Genomic DNA, 20,632 nt, shown 5'->3' on the forward strand with positions numbered 1-20,632 from the left:
CCTTTCGACTTCAGTCTTCGTGGATTTCATTTCATTCCCTGGGATCTTTCTGCTCTTTAACTTTTGGAATTTAACTTCTGCATCCCTGTATTGTCCTGCCTGCCCTAGCAGCTGTGATGATAATGGTGCAATTGATACAAATATGTATATTGTTTTATGTTTAAGGGGAACATTTAAAAGTTCAGTTTTATGCTACTGGTTGACAGTGGATGGAATTTTACTGGCACGTCCGCCCGAGGTTCGTACGATCTTGCCCGAGGCCAGTACCATTCTCTGAGCCTGGCCTGCCCCCAGAATCGGGGCGGGCATGCTGGTAAAATTCCAGCCAGCATGTTTGGAGGGAATGCAGCTCAGAGTTTTGGAGAGGAGAATAGTTACTCATTTCAACCTTGCAAGTGGTTATGTTAAGTAGAGTTGATGGACTTCTGTTTGATTAGGTTCCCCAGCTATTTCTGATTAGAGTGTTTGACATGGTCATGTAATGTTGTGGTTTATGTGCAGTCCTGAGTCTGTAGCAGAGAAAAAAGCTTTTGAAAAAACAGCCTGGTTTAAGCTCAAAGGATTTTGCAGGTTTCTGGAACTCATTTTTCACTCTGAAACCTTCAAGATCATCTCCACTCATTACTGCAAGTATATTTATTGTTGCTCACTATATTTAAAGTGGCCTTTTTGGTCTGTAAAGAGAAAGGTTGCTTATTTGGAGCTGAAAAAGTGATTAAGTTAGAAATTAAAGTTGTTTCCTTTTCATTTTAAATATTGTTCAACTGTTAGTAATGTTGCTTCATTTGTTTTATTTAAACTGTTATTTTAAAAGAAGTTTGTTGTACTACAAAATATACCTAATTTGTCAGTGGAGTTACTTCTAGAGTGAAACATCCTACTTCCACATTTATGACAAAACAGAAAAATTGTTGGGATTTAGTCTAACCTTAATCTGTCTGGTACACTGCCATGTTCTCCTTGATCAACCCCTGAGTTACTGAGCTACACTACTGGCATCTATTCAACAAAATTAGAAAATTGTAGATAGATCATATCCATAGAAAGCAGAGCAAATCCAATTTGACCATTTCCCACCCATCAGTCTATGCTCATCAGCCAAAGGTTGTTGACAGTACAATCCAATGATAGCTTACACAGCAGTAAGCTGCTCACTTGCACAATTTGGCTTCCACAAGAGTCACTCAGTTCCTGATCCCAATACAGTCTTGCTTCAAACATGAACAGAAGAGCTGAACTGTAGGGGATGACAGTGACCAATCCTGCAAACTTCTGTGCTATAACATACTTCTTTCCAAACCTTCTCTTCTCAACTCCCAGTATGGTATGGCTTAATATGACATTCAATCACTTGGAAGTGAAGAAAATAGTGACTTCCTGAATATTCAGAAATCCATTTCTCCGATTCTCCTTGCCCACCAGCCTCTCCAGCTGTTTTATTTTCTGTGTGGTGCGTGGTTTATGGAACTTTCTTTCTCTTGATACTGGCTCCAGATCACATGGAATAGTATTCCTTACTATCCAAAAATTATAATTGTTCCCTTTACAATTAATACAAACTTTTAAAGTTCTCTTCAAATCAATTTTCAAACAATTACAAATTCTCTGCACATCTTAAACTAATTACAAATTTTCCTTGCCGTTACTGCTTCTGGGTCAAAGGCTGTCACTGTATTGAGTTGTTTTCTTCTCAGGTGGGCTGGTAGGTGATGTTACATGAAGGTAAATGTACTTTTCCCAAAGGAAAGGATTGAACTGGACTGCACCATACCTCTTTCTGTCTACTAGTAGCACTTCATTGCCTGTTCCATGCATGTTATTAAATTGGGGAGGGGAGAACAGGTTATGGAATAAATATAATTAGGCTAGCTACTTAGAATGTTTGTTTATTCTGGCCAGATTTCAGTCTTGTAGCAAACAAAATGTTGGATTTAATGACTTAAGTTGTAGTTTTTTGGTCAAATATTTATGTTTTGCAAGCTTGTATTTGCTGAACCATGTAGAATGAGTATTGTTAAATAAATTTACATTTCATTTGTTGAATCTGTTTTCTCAGTTATTTGTTGCCAAAATGAGCAAAGCACTTCACAGCTGAACACTTAAATGTGCAACAATATTGATACTGTAATCTCTAATTTTTGTAACATGTAATGTCTGACTGAAAAGTATAAAATGTTAACTAAATTTATCATAATCTCTTATTTGCGACCATGATATGACTGATGTGAGGTCACATATTTCAGTGACCAACTTGGCTCCCTGCTAAAGCTATCTCAGAAAATTCAAACTGCTTTTTTAAAGACATCATCTGTTGATAGAATTCCATTAGAGAGAGAACGTCAGGCAGGCAAGATCATTCTCACTGCAGCTTGTTAAGCAACAAATTAAATATCTACAATATCTTTTTCTAACCTGTTTTACCTTAAAACCTACTTGTGAAAACAGTCTTGGGGCAAAGCAACTTTGGGAGACATCACAAATACTGAGAATCTGCATTTTGGAGATCTTCACTTCAGCTAACGCAATAACTCAACTGTGAAACATTACACCTGCACTGAAACAACGACTGAGTTAAATTCCATTTTTATAATTACAGTTTTACCTTTTACAGTATTTAGTTCTTGTGGGTGAGCTGCTGCATTTACATTAACCTGCAGAGCATGTGCGTGAAAAATAAACTAATCAGTTTAGTTTTAAAAATGCTAAGAGTTTGCTGCTGGGTTATTTAAATTGACTTAATCACTCAGAAAATACACATACAAATAACATCTTAAAATTTTCCACACCAGTGATAGTGCTGGAGCTGCAGCATGAATGATGGTGAAGTGGGGGAGAGAAGAGAAATTGTACATCTTCTATATCTTCAATATCTTCAGATTCTACATCTTCAATATCACTGCTGCCTCACAGCGCCAGGGAACCGGGATCGATTCCCAGCTTGGGCGACTGTTTGCATAGAGTCTGCACGTTCTCGTCTCTGCCTGGGTTTCCTCCGGGTGCTCCGGTTTCCTCCTACAGTCTGCTGTAGACGTGCTGACTAGGTGCTAGATTCTCCCTCAATATATCTGAACAGGCGCCAGAGTGTGGGGATTTTCACAGTAACTTCATTGCAGTGTTAATGGAAGCCATCTTGTGACACTAATAAATAAATAAATTTAGGAACTTGCTGAAAAGAGGAAAATAAACTTGTGGGGAGTGGGACTGACTGGTTTACTCTGCATTGAGCTGGCATGAACTCAATAGACCACATGGCATCTTTCTGTGCTGTAACTGCTATGTGATTTTTCTGGAACTTCATAACCTCATACAGCTTGAAGAAAAGCAGAAGCTCGTTTAAATCGGATCTAAGTAGCAGCATTTGAATGTAATTATAGTTTTGTGGGATATTGGCAAGACCTCTACAGCAACCCTTTGGCAGAAGTTTTATAAAAATATGTTTCAAAGTCCCTACAAGCAAAGAATTCTATGTCTGTGCATTCTATGTTTTTGACAACTATTCATTGTAGAAGAAATATAGTTAATAATGGGAACTTAAAGAAAACAGAGGTGGCAAGGTGGGGATTTTTTTTTAATTTGCTTGTGGGATGTAGGTGTTGCTGCTTGGACCTGCATTGCTCATGGCTCAGTACTGGGACCTCTTCCCTTCGTAATATATATAAATGACTTGGAAGAGGGCGTACGTGGTGTGATCAGCAAGTTTGCAGATGACACCAAGATGGCAGGATTGGCGGATAGTGAGGAGGATTGTCAGGTGACACAGCAGGATATAGATAGGCTGGTATATTGGACAGATAGATGGCAGATGGAATTTAATCCTGACAAATGCGAGGTGATGCATTTTGGAAGGAATCATGCAGGGAGGAGTTACATGATAAAAGATAGACCAATTAAGAGTATAGAAATGCAGAGGGACCTGGGAGTGCAAGTGCACAAGTCTCTGTAGGTGGCAACCCAGGTGGAGAAGGTTGCGAAGAAAGCTTATGGAATGCTAGCCTTTATAGGAAGGGGTATAGAGTATAAGAGCTGGCGTCTAATGCTACAGTTGTACAGAACGTTGGTTAGACCGCATTTGGAGTACTGCGTCCAGTTCTGGTCAGCTTACTACCGGAAGGATGTGGAGACCCTGGAGAGAGTGCAGAGGAGGTTTACCAGGATGCTGCCTGGTATGGAAGGACTGGGTTATGAGGAAAGATTGGGTAAACTGGGGCTCTTTTCCTTAGAAAGACGGAGATTAAGGGGGGATCTGATAGAGGTGTATAAAATAATGAAGGGTATAGATAGAGTAAACAGTGGCAGGCTTTTTCCTAGATTGGAGACAAATATCATGAGGGGTCACGAGCTAAGGGTGACGGGGGAGAAGTATAATTTGGATACTAGAGGGAGGTTTCTCACACAGAAGGTCGTGGGGGTATGGAATGCACTACCAAGCAAGGTGGTGGAGGCAGGCACACTGGACCTGTTTAAGGTTTACTTAGATAGGCACATGAGTGAAACAGGGATGGAGGGTTATAGGAGACGGTTTTAAGAAGGGTCAGAGCCTCGGGACGATACTGGAAATATAATGCTGCATGTTGATGTTTTGTCTCTTTTAATCCGCAGGTGTGTCGGTCCATCTTGTTGTCTAACGAGGGGCATGCACACGGTGGGTCGTGCTTGGGCTGCTCTTGGATGATTCGAGAGTGGCCTAGTACTTCGCGTCGTTGTGTGTGCTTAAAACTGGACCAGCAGATGGGCACCACAACAGCTCTGACTATCACTGCTAGCTGTGCAGATACATGGATTTGGGCCAGTATCTGTGGGAGTTTGCGCATTCTCCCTGTGGTTGCGTGGGTTTCCTCCAGGTGCTCAGGTTTCCTCCTACACCCCAAAGATGTGCTCTTAGGCTGATTGGTGTAACAAATTGTCCCTAAACTATTCTCCCCTGAATCTCGTTTCCAATGGGGGTACCTTACACATACACACGGGTCAAGGTAGGTGTAGGAAAATGCTTTTAAGATGGCAGTGCGGGCTCGTTGGGCCGAAGGGCCTGTTTCCCGTGCTGGGTTGTTCTTTGTTCTTTGTTATATAGGCCCAACCAAGTAAGAACAGCAGATTTCCTTCCCTAAAGGATATTAATGAACCAGATGGGTTTTTATAACAATCGACACTGGTTTCATGGTTATCATTAAACTTTTAATTCCAGGTTTTTTTTGAATTCAAATTCCTGGAGTGGTGAGATTCGAATCTGAGTACCCAAAGCATTACCATGGGTCCCTGGATTACTAGTCCATTACAATACCACTATGTCATCACGTCCCCTGGGGAAAGTACATTTGACTTCCTGTAATATCAACTCTGCATCCTTTGTTCACCTCAATTATGTTCCACCTCAGACTTCTCTGCTCTAAGGAGAATAACCTCAGCTTAACCAGCTTACCGTCACAACTGAAAAGCTCCAGGCCAGGGACCATCCTGGTGAATCTTCTCTACACCCTTTCTAGTGGAATTGCATCCTTCCTACAGTGTAGCAACCAGAATTGAACACGTAATCTAGCTGTGGCTTAACAAATGTTTTATACAGCTCCATCATGACCTCCTTGTTCACATGCTTTCTTAGCCACTTTATCTACCTGTCTTGCTGCTTACAGGGATTTACAGTCATGCACCCCAAGGTTCCTCTGTACTTCCTAACATTCTACCATTCATTGTGTGTTCCCTTGCCATATTACTCCACCCAGAATGCATCATCTCACATTTTTCAGGGTTAAATTCTATTTGCCACTGTTCTGCCCATCCCTTCAATATTGTCATGTAATCTAAGGCCTTCCTCTTTGTTATTTACCACACCATTTTCATAACTCCTACTTTCACATCTAGGTCACTAATGAGGCCAAAATGGCTGAAACTACCATGCTTGGGTAGACCTTCTGAGCGATTCCTAGAGATGGTGAATCCAGAGTTTGACCAACAAGACCTAAACCACCATCGAATATGAACAGGCTTTGTTTCCTTCTCATTTGGACCTGATTCCTTTGTAAAACCCCAGGCATCCTCACCTTTGTCTTTTTCCATCACTAGTTTAAACCTAATGATATTGTGAACACTTTCTAATTGCTTGCCCACTGAAACTTGCTCCATTGTCCCCATTTCCCTGAAGCTTCTTTCCTCACTGGGCTGGAAACATATTGACCAAAGAAGTTCTCTTGTAGACATGGGTAACAACACCATCTCCACGCTCATCCGCAACATCGGTGTCCTCAGCCCTTTACTATATTCCTTGTGCACCTATGACTGGCCAAATTCTGCTCCAACTTGATTTTCAAGTTCGCTAATGACAGCACTATAGTGGGTCAGAACTCAAACAATGATGAGACTGAGTACATGAAAGAGATAGAGAATCTGGTGTGACGACAATAATCTCTCCCTCCAATGTCAGCAAATTGAAAGAGATAGTCATCAACTTCAGGAAGCATAGTGGGGGACATGCCCCTGCCTATATCAATGGGGATGAAGTGGATATGGTTGAGAGCTTCAGGTTTCTAGGTGTCCAGGTCACCAACAACCTGTCCTGTTCACCCCGCACCATGCTGACACTATAGTTAAGAAAGCCCATCAATGCCTCTACTTCCTCAGGAGACTAAAGAAATTTGGCATGTCCGCTACGACACACCAGCTTTTACAGATGCACCATAGAAAGCATTCTTTCTGGTTGTGTCACAGCTTGATATGGCTCCTGCTCTGTTCAAGATTGCCACAAAAGCTCTTGAACAAAACCCGGTCCATCACACAAACCAGCCTCCATTGACTCTTTCTGCACTTCCTGCTGCCTCAGAAAAGCAGCCAGCATAATTAAAGACCCCACACACCCTGGACATACTCTTTCCCAATGGAAGAAGGTAGAAGAAAGATACAAAAGTCTGAGATCCTGTACCATCTGACTCAAGAACTGCTTCTTCCCTGCTGCCATCAGACTTTTGAATGCACTTACCTTACATTAAGCTGATCTTGCTCTATACTCTAGCTATGACTGAAACACTACATTCTGTACTCGCTCATTTCCTTCTCTATGTACAGTATGCTTTGTCTGTATAGCACACAAGAAACAGTACTTTTCACTGTATACTAATACATGTGACAAATCAAATTAAACATTTCAGGAATTTCTTTCTCTCTCTTTCCCCCATCAATAATAAGATAAGTCCCTCATTATCATTCCTCTTGGTTTAAGGTCTTTATTTGCTCGGTGATTTGTTCCTCCATCTGCTTCCCACTATTTGGTCTATAGTATATAATTAGTAATGTAAGAACCCCTCTTTTGCTTAACTCTATAAGAAATAGATTCTGTCTTTGAAGACTCTAGCACATTATTCATTTCCAGGACTGTGACATTGCCTTTGGGCACTGCAACTACACTGTCTCTCCATCCCTCTTTATTACTTTCCTGTTTCTCCTAAACACAAGTTATGAAATCTGACGAGATGATTAAATAACAATTTAATAGCGAGGGGGATTGAATATAAAAGTAGGGAGGTCTTGCTGCAGCTGTATAGGGCATTGGTGAGGCCGCAGCTGGAGTACTGTGTGCAGTTTTGGGCGCCGCACCTGCGCAAGGATATTTTGGCCCTGGAGGGAGTGCAGAGGAGGTTTACTAGGCTGATACCGGAGTTGAGGGGATTGAGCTATGAGGAGAGGCTGAATAAACTAGGCTTGTACTCGTTAGAGTTTAGAAGAATGAGGGGAGATCTCATTGAGACGTATAAGATGATGAATGGGATGGATAGGATAGAGGTGGAGAGACTCTTCCCGCTCAAAAAAGACAGTAGGACTAGGGGGCACAGCCTCAAGATAAAGGGGAGGCGGTTTAGAACGGAGTTGAGGAGGAACTTCTTCACTCAAAGGGTGGTGAATCTCTGGAATTCTCTGCCCGTTGAAGTGGTGGAGGCTGCCTCGCTAAATATTTTTAAGAAGCGGGTTGATGGGTTTTTGATAAGAGAAGGGATTAAGGGTTATGGGGAGAGGGCGGGAAAGTGGAACTGAGCCACGACAGATCAGCCATGATCTTATTGAATGGCGGGGCAGGCTCGAAGGGCTAGATGGCCTACTCCTGCTCCTATTTCTTATGTTCTTATGTTCTTATGTAATGTCTGTTGGCTGCATAGTCAGTTAGCTTTTAGCTATTGATTAATTTAAGTTGCAAAAACAGTTTAGATCAATGTTTGAGATTGATTATAAATGAGTGAAGTTAAATTAAGATTAGACGCCTTTGAGACTGACAGGTTTACTGCATTGGCTAATTGGCCTTCTGAACAGAAAGTTCAAATGATTTTATTTGGTGTTCTACAACTTGTACCACTTCGTACTTTGAGCAATCATTGATGGACATGTTGCCTAGTGTTTCAAGTTAAAAGGAATGTTACAGCAGTAAGGGTTTTAATTTAAATAGCACCAATTTTTCCTCTCACCACCCACCTGTAAACAGATTTGTTACCCTCTTGATAAGTGATGGTGTATTCTTCAACCTTGTTTTTTTGTGTGATTCAATTTCCCATTCATAACCCCACAGCTAACTCGAGGTAGAATGAATTAAAAAGGTTAGTTTATTGCAAGCATTCAAAAATTGAAAGAAGGGTTGCAATGCTGCTTCCAGACTTGGACAGTAAAGAGAAGAATAGAGTAAAAAGTTCTATAGTACAGAGGCCATAGGGAAAATAGATCTTGGCTCACATGAGTTTCAAAGTCCAGTGAGATATTCCTTCACAAAGGTTAATGTGCAGGTTAGGCTGATTGGCCATGCTAAATTGCACCTTAGTGTTAGGGAGATTAACAAGAGCCTACGTGGGGTTACAGGGATGGGGCGTGGGTGGGATTGTTGTCGGTGCAGGCTTGATAGGTTGAGTGGTCTCCTTTTGCACTGTATAATTCTATGTGGTCTCAAGACAAATAGATCAGAGAGAATCTGAACTGAGAATTGGTGAACAATTTATTGGTGAGTTGATGTTTATGGTACTGTTGATGATTCTTTCATCTTGCTGTTGATTAGGTTAGGTTTGTCCTATTGTTTATAGATAGGATGTATAGTATCTGACAGTTTTCTGCAATTGATTTGAAGTGAAGTGAATGTGCTGGAAGAGGCTAATGGATGACGAGTTTTGCTGCATATAATCTTGAGCACTATATAAGCATGTTGTTGGGGCCTACTTGTATGCATTGCAGTCAACTATTGCTTAGTGTGAATTTACTGGACATCAGCATTTATGATGACAGACCCTCATGAGGATGCAAAATGGGATTGTTTGTTTGGCACTTTTGCAATTACTTGAGCCTTGTTTCATTCTTGCGCTAGACTGCACTATAGTTGAGGAAGGGGTTGTTCATGGAGCCTTCCCCTCAGATTAGTTGCCAGATGAAACACCTTCATTCTGACTGGAAATGGTAGCGCTACAAAAGTTGCTCTAATTCTTATGTTGAGACCATTGTGCTCAGATTTATAGCTTAATGCTTTCTTGTTTAATGTACATGCTGTGTTGTGATGTAGCATCTCTTGGCTGGTGCCTCACTCTAGGTTTGCATGATTTCCTTTGCACTGCAATAGTGCCACACTCACTGAAGCTGTAATTTTGTCTTTGCAACAGTTCTGGGATAGTTACTGCTGTTGATACATTCTGCAGACATGTTTATCCATGAGAGTAAGTTGATATGGATAAGGCCAAATAGATGTCCTCAAAAGTGGTTTAAATCCTCGATCTAGAGCATATTTTGCATTGTTTTCTTCAGTGTTTCTTCCATGAGCGTTAAACATGGAAGAGTATTAATGAGGTAAATGAATAGGTTGGAGACTTGTGTGGGACATAAACACTAGCAAAGTCTTGTTGGGCCAAATGACCTGTTTGTGTTGTATATTCTATGGAATTTCAGTTGAGTGGGTTCGTATGTGGTAATATGCAGGATTGTTCTTACGTCCTTGTTTGATATGAAGCCATGAAATTTTAAAAGGTTATGGAGCCAATATTTAAGATAAACCTACCCAATTTTATGCCATTGTGCTACCCCTCTGGCAAACTTTGCCCACAGAGGATTCGAGCTGCTAGATATTAGAATCACTACATTGCAGAAGGAGGCCATTCGAGCCTGCATCTACAACAATCCCACAAAAGCCCTATATATCCCTCAACAGCACATGTTTACCATGCTAATTCCCCTGACTCTAAGGGGCAATTTAGCTTCACCAATCCATCTAACCTGCATATCTTTGGAGCGTGGAAGGAAACTGGAGCACCTGGAGGAAATCCCATGTAGACACAGGGAGAATGTGCAAACTCCACACAGTCATCCGAAGACTGTAATTGAATTCGGGTCCCTGGTGCTGTGAGGCAGCAGTGCTAACCACTGTGCCACCGTGCTGTTTGAGGGGACATGCAGATTTGATTCTATTGAACTGATATATATGGTTTTGATTAGTGAAGTTATTGCTTGATTAACCTGGGGAACAGGTCTTCTCATTTGGTTCTCGGTCTCCAGGTGCAGAGGACTTCTAAGGGTCAATTAGCTGAGTGTTATTCTCTTCAAATGTTTTAGTTGTTGCCTTAATGTCTGACATTACTCATGATTCTTTTCTATAACTGTGTTGAGGCAACTGAGTGGTTTGCTAGGCCAATTCTAAATCATTGTCAGCCAGACCTGAAGAAAATTATTCCCCTGTGTCTAAGTGGGTTTCCTCTGGTTGCTCCTGTTTCCTCCCACAGTCTAAAGATGTGCAGGTTAGATGGATTAACCATGGAAAATAGGGGTTAGACCAATCGAGATGCAATGTCAGATGTTCATTTCAGAATACTCAGAATAACTATTTTCCTACTTTAAAGAAAAATTCTAAAGGGAGGACCCGCCATCTATGGTTAACTAAAGAAGTTAAGGAATGCAACAAACTTGAGGAAAAAGCAGATAATTGCACAAAGCTGTATGGCAGGCCAGATGATTGGTCAAAATGTAAAGAATAGCAGAGAATGACTGATCAGGAGAAATGAATAAGAGAATGAGTGAAAGCTAGCTAGAAATGTAAAACAGCAAGAGTTTCTGCAAGTGTATAAACAAGGACAGAGTAAGTAAAGTGAGTGGACCTCTAAAGAATGAGAATGGAGATTAATTGTAGATAATAAAGAAATGGCAGATAAAATGAACAAATATTCTGCTTTTGTATTCACTGTATAGTTTACAAAAAACAGTAAAAGCTGGAAATCAAGAGGTGGAACGAAAAATGGAACTTGGTGAAATTACAATCACCAAGGACGCCACTGAACTAACTGATGGAGCTGCAGGCTGACAGATTTCTTGGTCCTGATGGACCTCATCATAGGGTCTTAAAAGAGGTGGCTAATGAGATTGTAGGTGCATTGGTGTTCATTTTCCAAAATTCTCTAGATTGTGAAAAGGTTCCATCAAACTGGAAAGAAAGGAGGCAGAAAACAGGAAACTATAGGCCAGTTAGCTTGACCTCTGTTATGGGGAAGGTGTTTCCAGCTCACAGTTTTCCATTTGTTTAATTTTAGAAAGCTGAAAATTTATGCTTGTGTTTTATGAGAAGAACATGGCAGATGCTGACAATGGGGAAAGTAACTTTGCCTCTTGACATGTTGGCACACATTTGGAATCTGATCTGCTTGTTTGAAAGAGGCCAATGATTGTTTGCATCTCATTCTCTTTGCCCACAAACACTCACCCAGGCCACTCCTGGTTGATCTTGGAGCTATTGATTCATTTACTCAACAGAACACCCACCTGCATCATGCTCAATTTCAATTTCAAGATCTGTTTTTTTTTACCCTATTCCACACCCCCCCCCACCCCACCCCCCCAGCAACTGCTCAGTCCTAACATGTTTCTAGCATTTGTTTATTCCATAACTGCTCTCTGATCCCAGGACTCCCCTCCAAGTGATCCTGGGACTTACATCAGTGTGTTGAAAACTTTCCTGTTAATGTTCCTTAGCTGCATCCCTAACACTGCCAAGCCTGGATTTTTGCCACAATGGTGAGCCTTTCCCAATGTGGTGAAAATGGTGGATGAGCAAGAAAATCCTAAATCTCATCCCCAAACATAACACTTCTAATTATCAGTCTGAAAGTCAGTGAGACCTATATATTCTTTCAATTATGCAGACACTATGTTCTACTGATAATATCTTTATTAAATATGTTTGTTTTAACTAAAATATTTATTGATATAATTATATATGTGGAGTAAATTATTGCAAATTACACCTAATTTGTGCAAATAGATTTGCTTGTTGAATTTCAGCATAGAATTTGTTGACAAATTAACAAACCAAATGCAACTAACCTTTACCTTCAGTAAGTCTGTTTCATGCCAGTTACCTAAAAAGTATGTATTGCATCTTGAACGCATGTTTAACCTCTCGAGATAATCCACTTCTCCCACCCCATCCAAACATAGTTTGGTAATTATTTTAGTGGCATCTAATTCAAGTGTTTTGAAAACCAACATTTTATTCCCCCAGTTAAACTACAATTGCAGGCAGAGACTATTGGAGTCATATCAATCAAGGGAATCTGTGCTAACCGTTATCTTGCTATGAATGAAGATGGCAAGTTGTATGGATCGGTAAGTGGATTCTTTCTGAAACCTTACTGTCACTTTCCTGACCGTTTGTGGGTGTTTTTTTTGCGGCCCATTCATTTATGTCCTTCTATGTGCTTGCTGATGTGCTCATGTGTGTTGTGTGTGTCTGTGTGATTACCATTCTGATTTGTATGCTTTGAGCACAGATAACTAAAACTAATGAAATGCAGTCTGAGCCTTAAGTATGCTTTTTGTTTAAAAATTCATAAACAAGAGCTCGTTTTAATAAAAATAAAAACACAGTTACAGTTTGCCGTAGTGTTGCTTTATACTAAACAGTTCTATGCCATATATAAATGTCTATAGACCAGAAAGCCTATTTCCTTTCAATTTCTGTGAACAAAGTGAAAACTTGGTTTTTGTCAGCTGCTGTATTAGGAGAACCATAATAATTAATAATACATTTCAAATATTTTGTAATGGATTTATTCTGAGAATTGTAAATCCCCACCTCCCCAAAATTTCCTAATCTGCTTTTATTTAGGATTGTTTTAGTGGGAAGTATTGACCAACTTGTTAGTGATGATATCAGCACATCCTGGGAATGTGGATAAAAACAAGTTACTGCCGGAATCTGAAACCAAAAGAGAAAATGCTGGAAAATCTCAGCAGGCCTGGCAGCATCTGCAGAAATGCTGCCAGACCTGCTGAGATTTTCCAGCATTTTCTCTTTTGGTTCCTGGGAATGTAGGTCCTGTTGTAGAAATGTGGAAACTAGAAGCAGAAATAGGCCATTTGGCCCTTCAAGCCTGCTCCACTTTCATTTTGATCATAGCTGATTATCAAATTCAATATCCTGATTCCGCACCCCCCCCCCCACCTCCCCAGTATCCCTTGTTCCCTTCAGCTGTTTAGCTGCAAGAGCTATATTTAATTTCTTTTTGAAGTCAGACAACATTTTGGCCTCAACTACATTCTGTGGTGGTGCATTCCACAGATTCACCATTCTCTGGGTGAAGAAATTTCTCCTCTCCTCAGTTCAAAAAGGTTTACCCATTATCCTCAAACAATGAACGCTAGTTCTGGACTCCCCACCATTGGGAACATTCTGAATCTACCCTGTCTAATCCTGTTAGAATTTGATAAGTTTCTGAGGTCTCCTCTCACTCTTGTAAACGCCAGTGATTATATCCTAACTGACTACCTCTCCTCATATGACAGATCTGCCATCTCAGGAATCAGCCTGGTAAATCTTCGCTGTACTCCCTTTATAGCAAGGACATCCTTCCTCTGATGAGGACACCAAAACTGCACACAGTACTCTAGGTGTGGCCTTACTAATGCCCTATACAATTGCAGCAAAATATCCCTATTCCTGTACTCAAATCCTCTTGCTTTGAAGGCCAACATACCACTTGCATTCTTTACAGTCTGCTGTACCTGCACGCTCACTTATAGCGACTTATGCACGAGAACACCAAAGGTCTCGTTGAATATCCATCTCTCTCAATTTACACCCATTCAAGTAATAGTCTGTTTTCCTATTATTGCTACCAAAGTGGATAATCTCACATTTATCCACACTATACTGTATCTGCCATGCACATGCCCATACACTCAACCTGTCTAAATCACGCTGAAGTATCGCTGAATCCTCCTCACAGCTCACACACCCACCCAACTTTATATCATCTGCAAATTTGTAGATAATACACTCAGTTCCCTCTTCCAAATCAATAATACATAATGTGAACAATTGGGGTCTTAGCACATATCCCTGCGGGATACCATTAGTCACTGACTGCCGATCAGAAAAAGACCCATTTATGCCAACTCTTTGCTTTCTATCTGCTAACCAGCTTTCTATCCATCTCAAGATATTACCTGCAATTCTGTGTGCTTTAACACATAGTAATGTGTTATGTGAGACCTTATCGAAAGACTAAATAAACCGCATCCATTGTTCTCTTCTACTAGTTACATCCTCAATAGATTCATCGAACATGATTTCCCTTTTGTAAATCCATGCTGACTTTGTCTGATTATACCACTGCCTTCCAAATACCAGGTTATGAAATCCTTGATAATAGACTCTGGCAACTTCCCCAGTTCCAATGTTAGGCTCACTGGTCTATAGTTTCCTGTTTTCTTTCTATCTCCCTTTTTGAATAGTGGGCTTAGATTAACTACTCTCCAATCTGTAGGAACTATTACCGAGTTCAAATAATTTTGGAAAATAACCACCAATGGATCTACTATTTCCAGGGCCACTTCCTTAAGTAGTCTGGGATGAAGATTATCAAGATCTGGAGATTTATCCACCCTCCATCCCATCAATTTCCCCAAAATAGTTTATCTACTAGTGCTGATTTCCTTCAGCTCCTCACTAAAACATGTTTCTCCCGCACTTCCGGTACATTTTTCATGTCTACCTTTGTGAAGACAGAGGCAAAGTACAAATTTAATTCCTCGGCCATTTCTTTATTCCCAGTTATGAATTCTCCTGATTCTGACTGTAAAGAGCGTACGTTTGCTTTTGTCAATCTTTACATATCTATAGAAATTTTTTTCAGTTGGTTTTGATGTCCCTCGCATTTTATTTTCAATCTCTATTTTTCCCTTCTTAATCAATCCCTTGATCTCCTTTGCTGAATTTTAAACTGCCCCTAATCCTCAGGCTTATTGCTTGTTTCTTGCCAATTTATATGCTTCTTCCTTGAATCTGACACTATCTCTAATTTCCCTTGTAAGTCAGGGTTTGGCCACAATTCCCTTATCACGCTTGTGCCAAACAGGACAAACAACTTCTGGAGTTCACCTATTTGTTCTTTAAATGCTTACAAACAAGTTTGCATTCATATCTAAAAGTGAATATTTTAAATAGTTGGCAAATATAGTTTTCATTTATTTTTGGATGAATATTGGCTGTTTGATTTTTGTCTTTCTGGGTGCAAGGCTGATTTTACTGGAAGAATAGGGCTGGTAACATCGTGAGAGGCGAGAACTTGATTTTTCTTCGCTCACCACGCTGATCAACTGGCATGGTGAGCCAGTAAGTTCTTGCCCTACTTGTTTTGGATGGGAGGGTAATATCCCCCAGTTGTCTTTATTTATCAAACCAAGGATACCATCACTTATTAACCTGTCCTGCCATCTCTGAAGATTTGTGTATGTTGATCTCCAGTAATCTTGGTTCCAACGCATCCTTGAAAATTGTATCATTCATGTTTCCTCCTTATTTTCAAAATGCTCCACATCACATTTCTGCATTAAATTTAATTTGCCATATATCTGCCCATTTCACCAGACATCACATAAGAACATAAGAAATAGGAGCAGGAGTAGGCCATCCAGCCCTTCGAGCCTGCCCCGCCATTCAACAAGATCATGGCTGATCTGTCGTGTCTCAGTTCCACATTCCCGCCCTCTCCCCATAACCCTTAATCCCCTCGCTTATCAAAAACCCATCAACCCGCATCTTAAAAATATTTAGCAAGGCAGCCTCCACCACTTCAACGGGCAGAGAATTCCAGAGATTCACCACCCTTTGAGTGAAGAAGTTCCTCCTCAACTCTGTTCTAAACCGCCCCCCCTTTATCTTGAGACTGTGCCCCCTAGTCCTACTGTCCTTTCTGAGCAGGAGGAGCCTCTCCACCTCTATCCTATCCATCCCATTCATCATCTTATACGTCTCAATGAGATCTCCCCTCATTCTTCTAAACTCTAACGAGTACAAGCCTAGTTTATTCAGCCTCTCCTCATAGCTCAACCCCCTCAACTCCGGTATCAGCCTAGTAAACCTCCTCTGCACTCCCTCCAAGGCCAAAATATCCTTGTGTAAGTACGGCGCCCAAAACTGCACACAGTACTCCAGCTGCGGCCTCACCAGTGCCCTGTGCAGTTGCAGCAAGACCTCCCTACTTTTATATTCAATCCCCCTCGCTATGAAGGCCAGCATCCCATTAGCCTTCCTGACCACCTGCTGCACCTGCAGGCTGGGTTTTTGCGACTCATGCACAAGGACCCCGAGGTCCCTCTGCACCGTCCCTGCTGCAGTTTTTCGCCCCGTAAGTAATAGTCCTTCCTACCATTATTCCTACCAAAGTGGACCACCTCGCACTTGCCAACATTAAATTCCATTTGCCATTTCCTGGCCCATTTGCCCAGCCTATCTAGATCCTTCTGCAGACTCTCCACACCCTCCGCGCAATTTGCCGTTCCACCAACCTTGGTGTCATCAGCAAATTTCAACACCATACACTCGGTTCCCTCCTCCAGATCATCTATATAAATGGTAAATAGCTGAGGCCCCAGCAGCGACCCATGGGGCACTCCACTAGTCACCAACCGCCAATCCGAATAGCACCCATTAACCCCCACTCTCTGCCTCACAAAATGTGGCTTTCATTTTAGGATTAAATGAAACTCCAAAATAACTACATTCCTGCAAAGGCAACAGCCAGATGATTAAGAAGCTGTAAATTTGCTACTTTTGGTTTGCCAATCTTCTTTTATTTAACATCTTCTGTAAGTAGAAATAGTGAAATGTGCTGAATTGTTTTGAAGCAAAAGAAGTAATGTTTATTGTCATGTTGCTGGGTGTCTGCGTGGTGCTTCCACAGATTTCTGTTTCAATTGTAATTGTGTGATGCTGGTGTTATCATGAGTAACACATCCTTCAGAGGCATCAAGTGTGCAGCTGGGTGGTAGCCTATTCCAAACAAATGAGCTCATTGTTAAAAGCTATATTATTGGCCTTCACCAAGGGGAAAAAAGGAGACGTTTTGGATGTGCCAATTGTTAATAATAATGTTGCTTTGTCTGCTGCAGGCAGCTAATTTTATTCTCTGTTGTCCCTATCAGTCATCTGAGTATGGAAAAATTGGGATTATCAGGTCATTTGCGTGGTTTCTAGGTCCTGATGCTGAGCAATGCAATGTTTATTAAAGTTGAGACTGCAGTAGGAGAGTTTAATCATCAAACAAGATGAATAATGGAAAATGGGTGGGAAGTGGGAGGAAGACACAATGGCTACTGAAATTAAAAAGGAAAAGAAAATTATTAGTGAGAGAATTAAGTAGATAAAGGAAAACTAAATAAATTTGTGTTAATTTAAGGGGTGGACTGGATGGTGATTTGAGCTCTTGGTTATTGAAACTGGGCTTTGTTATGTATGTTAAGCCCTTTTAAAGAGAATGGTTCAGGTGATTTGGAACACAAGCTCCACCCTAGGTGGAGTTTGCCAAGCCAGTCTTGTACTGACTGTGCTAGAGATATGACATATTACTCAGTTCTAGTTAGTTTACACCTATTTACTTTGTAATCTGTATATAGTCCATAATTAGACCTCCTGCATAATAAGTTTGTTGGGACATGTGTGGCTCAGCAGTTTAAGGCACGAGGTTCTGGGTTTAACCTCCATTCCAGGGCTTCAGTACAAAAATCACGTTGACAGTCCTGTGCAGAACTGAGGGAGCACTGCACTGTGAGCAATGCCATCTATTGGATGAGACATTAAACTGAGGCTCCATTTGCCCACTTGAGTAGCTGTAAAAGATCGCACGGGATTATTTTGAAGAAGAGTTATCCCTGGTGTCTTGGCCAATACTTATCCCTTGATCAACATAAGAACTGATTTTTCTGGTCATGATCGTGTTGCTATTTGTTAAAGTTTGATGTGGGCATATTGGCTGTCCAGTTCCTTACATTGCAACAGTAACCTCACTTCAAAAATCACTTCGTTAGCTGTGAAGTACCTCGAGGCATCCAATAATCATGAAAAAGTGCTCCATTTATGCAAGTCTCTTTTTTTAAAATTTGAGTTTACAACTGAGTCTGTTTCACCTTATCAATTGTAAGAGTTCTTAAAATAATGTTAGGAGATTCTATGCCAGTCATTGAGTAGGAGTTCGAAGCACAGAATTTCCTTAATTTGTAGGAAACAGTTTTTGTTATTGGTTGAGTGCACCGCTTGTGTTACTGAGCCCCATAACCCGGGATGATGCTTGAGATTGATGGTTGGTCTATTCTGAATTAGTTGATCTGAGCAGGAGAGATTTTTAGGGTAACAGTGTGCTGGGCTCAGGAAAAAGATGGCAATGTTTCGGTTTCTGTTTGTGAGGCCATCGAGTCCTGTTGTAAGTCAGTATGTACAAGCAACTACTGAAGGGTCTATTTGATTTTTTTTTAATATTTGCATTCTATCCAGTCTCTTTTATTTTCTATTCAGCTTGACCTGAGAATGTTTGATGTTCACAGTTGACTGTTAAAAGTGTGATACATCTCATTGCTATCTGTACTAGCATCTCTTATGTTTTTGAATATAATATTTTCCAAAAATTAATTGCAAATTACAAAACAAAGGAGACGGAAATGAAAAGTCAAAGGAACTTTGGGGAATACTGAGTAAGTTCTGCCATTTTGAGACTAAGTGCTGTGGTGGGAATATGAAGTGTTTTCTGCTGTGGCATCCAGCAGGAAAATGTGCCAAACTTTCAGCCCCAATTTAATTAGAATCATAGAACCCCTACAGTACCGAAGCAAGCCATTTGGCCCATTGAGCTTGCACTGACCTCCAGCACTTTTGAGATAACAAAGATGGATCTCCAGGAACATTGAGATTGGAAGATGGACCCTCTCCAGGGCACCTAATCTGGAAGGTCTCCCTGCAGATGCTCTTCCAACCCACTGCTGCAGGGTTCCTTTGGCCACCATCATAATCTCTGGAGACAGCCCCAGGCATTGTTAAGATGAGTCCCAACATCTGTATGCCACACTGATCTGAATGTGTTTCACAGCAGCATGTTTGCCCATAAGCATTGCGGTGACTCTGGCGTGGAGGGGTCAGATCCTCATCTGTATCCCACTAGCAGAATGCAAATGGGGTTCACATCATTCTCTGGGTTTCCTAATCTGCCATGGTGGGCACGTGGAAGATCCCACTGTAAATTTCATGCCAGCATGAAACCAATTTCTGGGTCTCTTCCCACATCTGCCATTGAACCCACTGGCAATTGGGTTTAAATTGGGAGAATTAAACCTAACATTTTTATAGCACAGTTTCTTTGAGGTTAAGAATGCCTATGGAAGGTTTAATCTAACTTTAAATACTATCAAAGTTGTGCATAGCTTTCTAGCGGACGGCATGGTAGCACAGTGGTTAGCATTGTTGCTTCATAGCTCCAGGTCCTGGGTTTGATTCCTGGCAGGGGTCACTGTCTGTGTGGAGTTTGCACATTCTCCTCATGTCTGTGTGGGTTTCCTCCCACAGTCCAAAGATGTGTGGGTTAGGTTGATTGGCGATGCTAAGAAATTGCCCCTTAGTGTCCAGGGATGCGTAGGTTAGAGAGATTAGTGGGTATAATACATAGGGATATGGGGGTAGAGCCTGGGTGGGATTGTGTTCGGTGCAGACTCGATAGGCCGAAGGGCCTCTTTCTCCACTGTAGGGTTCTAGGATTCTACCACTTTGTTACTGTGGTATCTCAGGTCAGATTGAACAGTTTAATATTTACTAATCTGTCAATGTTTACTTTTCATATTGTTAGTAGAAATGTGCTTAGACAGGTTAGTAAGAAAATGTTTTCCTTGAGATTATTTGAAGTTTCATTTAAAATAATTTTGGAATGTAAATATCACTAATGATGCAAGATGGACTCATTGCATTTGAAATAATAAGATGATTATTTGTTTTGTGACTATAAAAATGTGGGACACGTCAGACCAGTGTGCACATTTTCTTTGGACTGTTACTCTGCAATTGTCTAAAACTTTTGGATTAATGATTATGGGAATTAATTCAATCGACAATGAACTTTTTGTTTCCAAGGATTTTTTTTGGCAACTGAGTTTCACCTTCTGAAGAACATGTTTTCACTCTTAACTTCTCAGTACCACACCACCCCCCCACTCTGCCCACCTCATCTTGGACTATTTTCCTTTCATCTTCAGTTACCCAGAATTACAGCCAGGAACTATTAGATACTGTGACTTTAACAGCAGGGGTGCTTAAAAATATTTTTCTTCCTTTTCCCATCTGAAAGCTGATCAAATTGTCAGACTTGTCCACATCTCGGCAGGA

The 20,632-nt window shown here is 40.9% G+C and overlaps 1 protein-coding gene across 1 annotated transcript in view; it reads left to right on the top strand.

Moving 5' to 3' along the window:
* fgf2 (fibroblast growth factor 2) overlaps nt 1-20,632 on the top strand; it is an 83,584-nt gene that overhangs the window by 33,528 nt on the left and 29,424 nt on the right. The window contains exon 2 of the mRNA XM_080193553.1: nt 12,491-12,594. Coding sequence (XP_080049679.1) covers nt 12,491-12,594 — 104 coding nt within the window. The remainder of the gene's footprint in view (nt 1-12,490; nt 12,595-20,632) is intronic.

This window comes from Carcharhinus amblyrhynchos, chromosome 1 (assembly GCF_965287045.1).
Source record: "Carcharhinus amblyrhynchos chromosome 1, sCarAmb.v2.hapA, whole genome shotgun sequence".
Taxonomy (NCBI): Eukaryota; Metazoa; Chordata; class Chondrichthyes; order Carcharhiniformes; family Carcharhinidae; genus Carcharhinus; species Carcharhinus amblyrhynchos.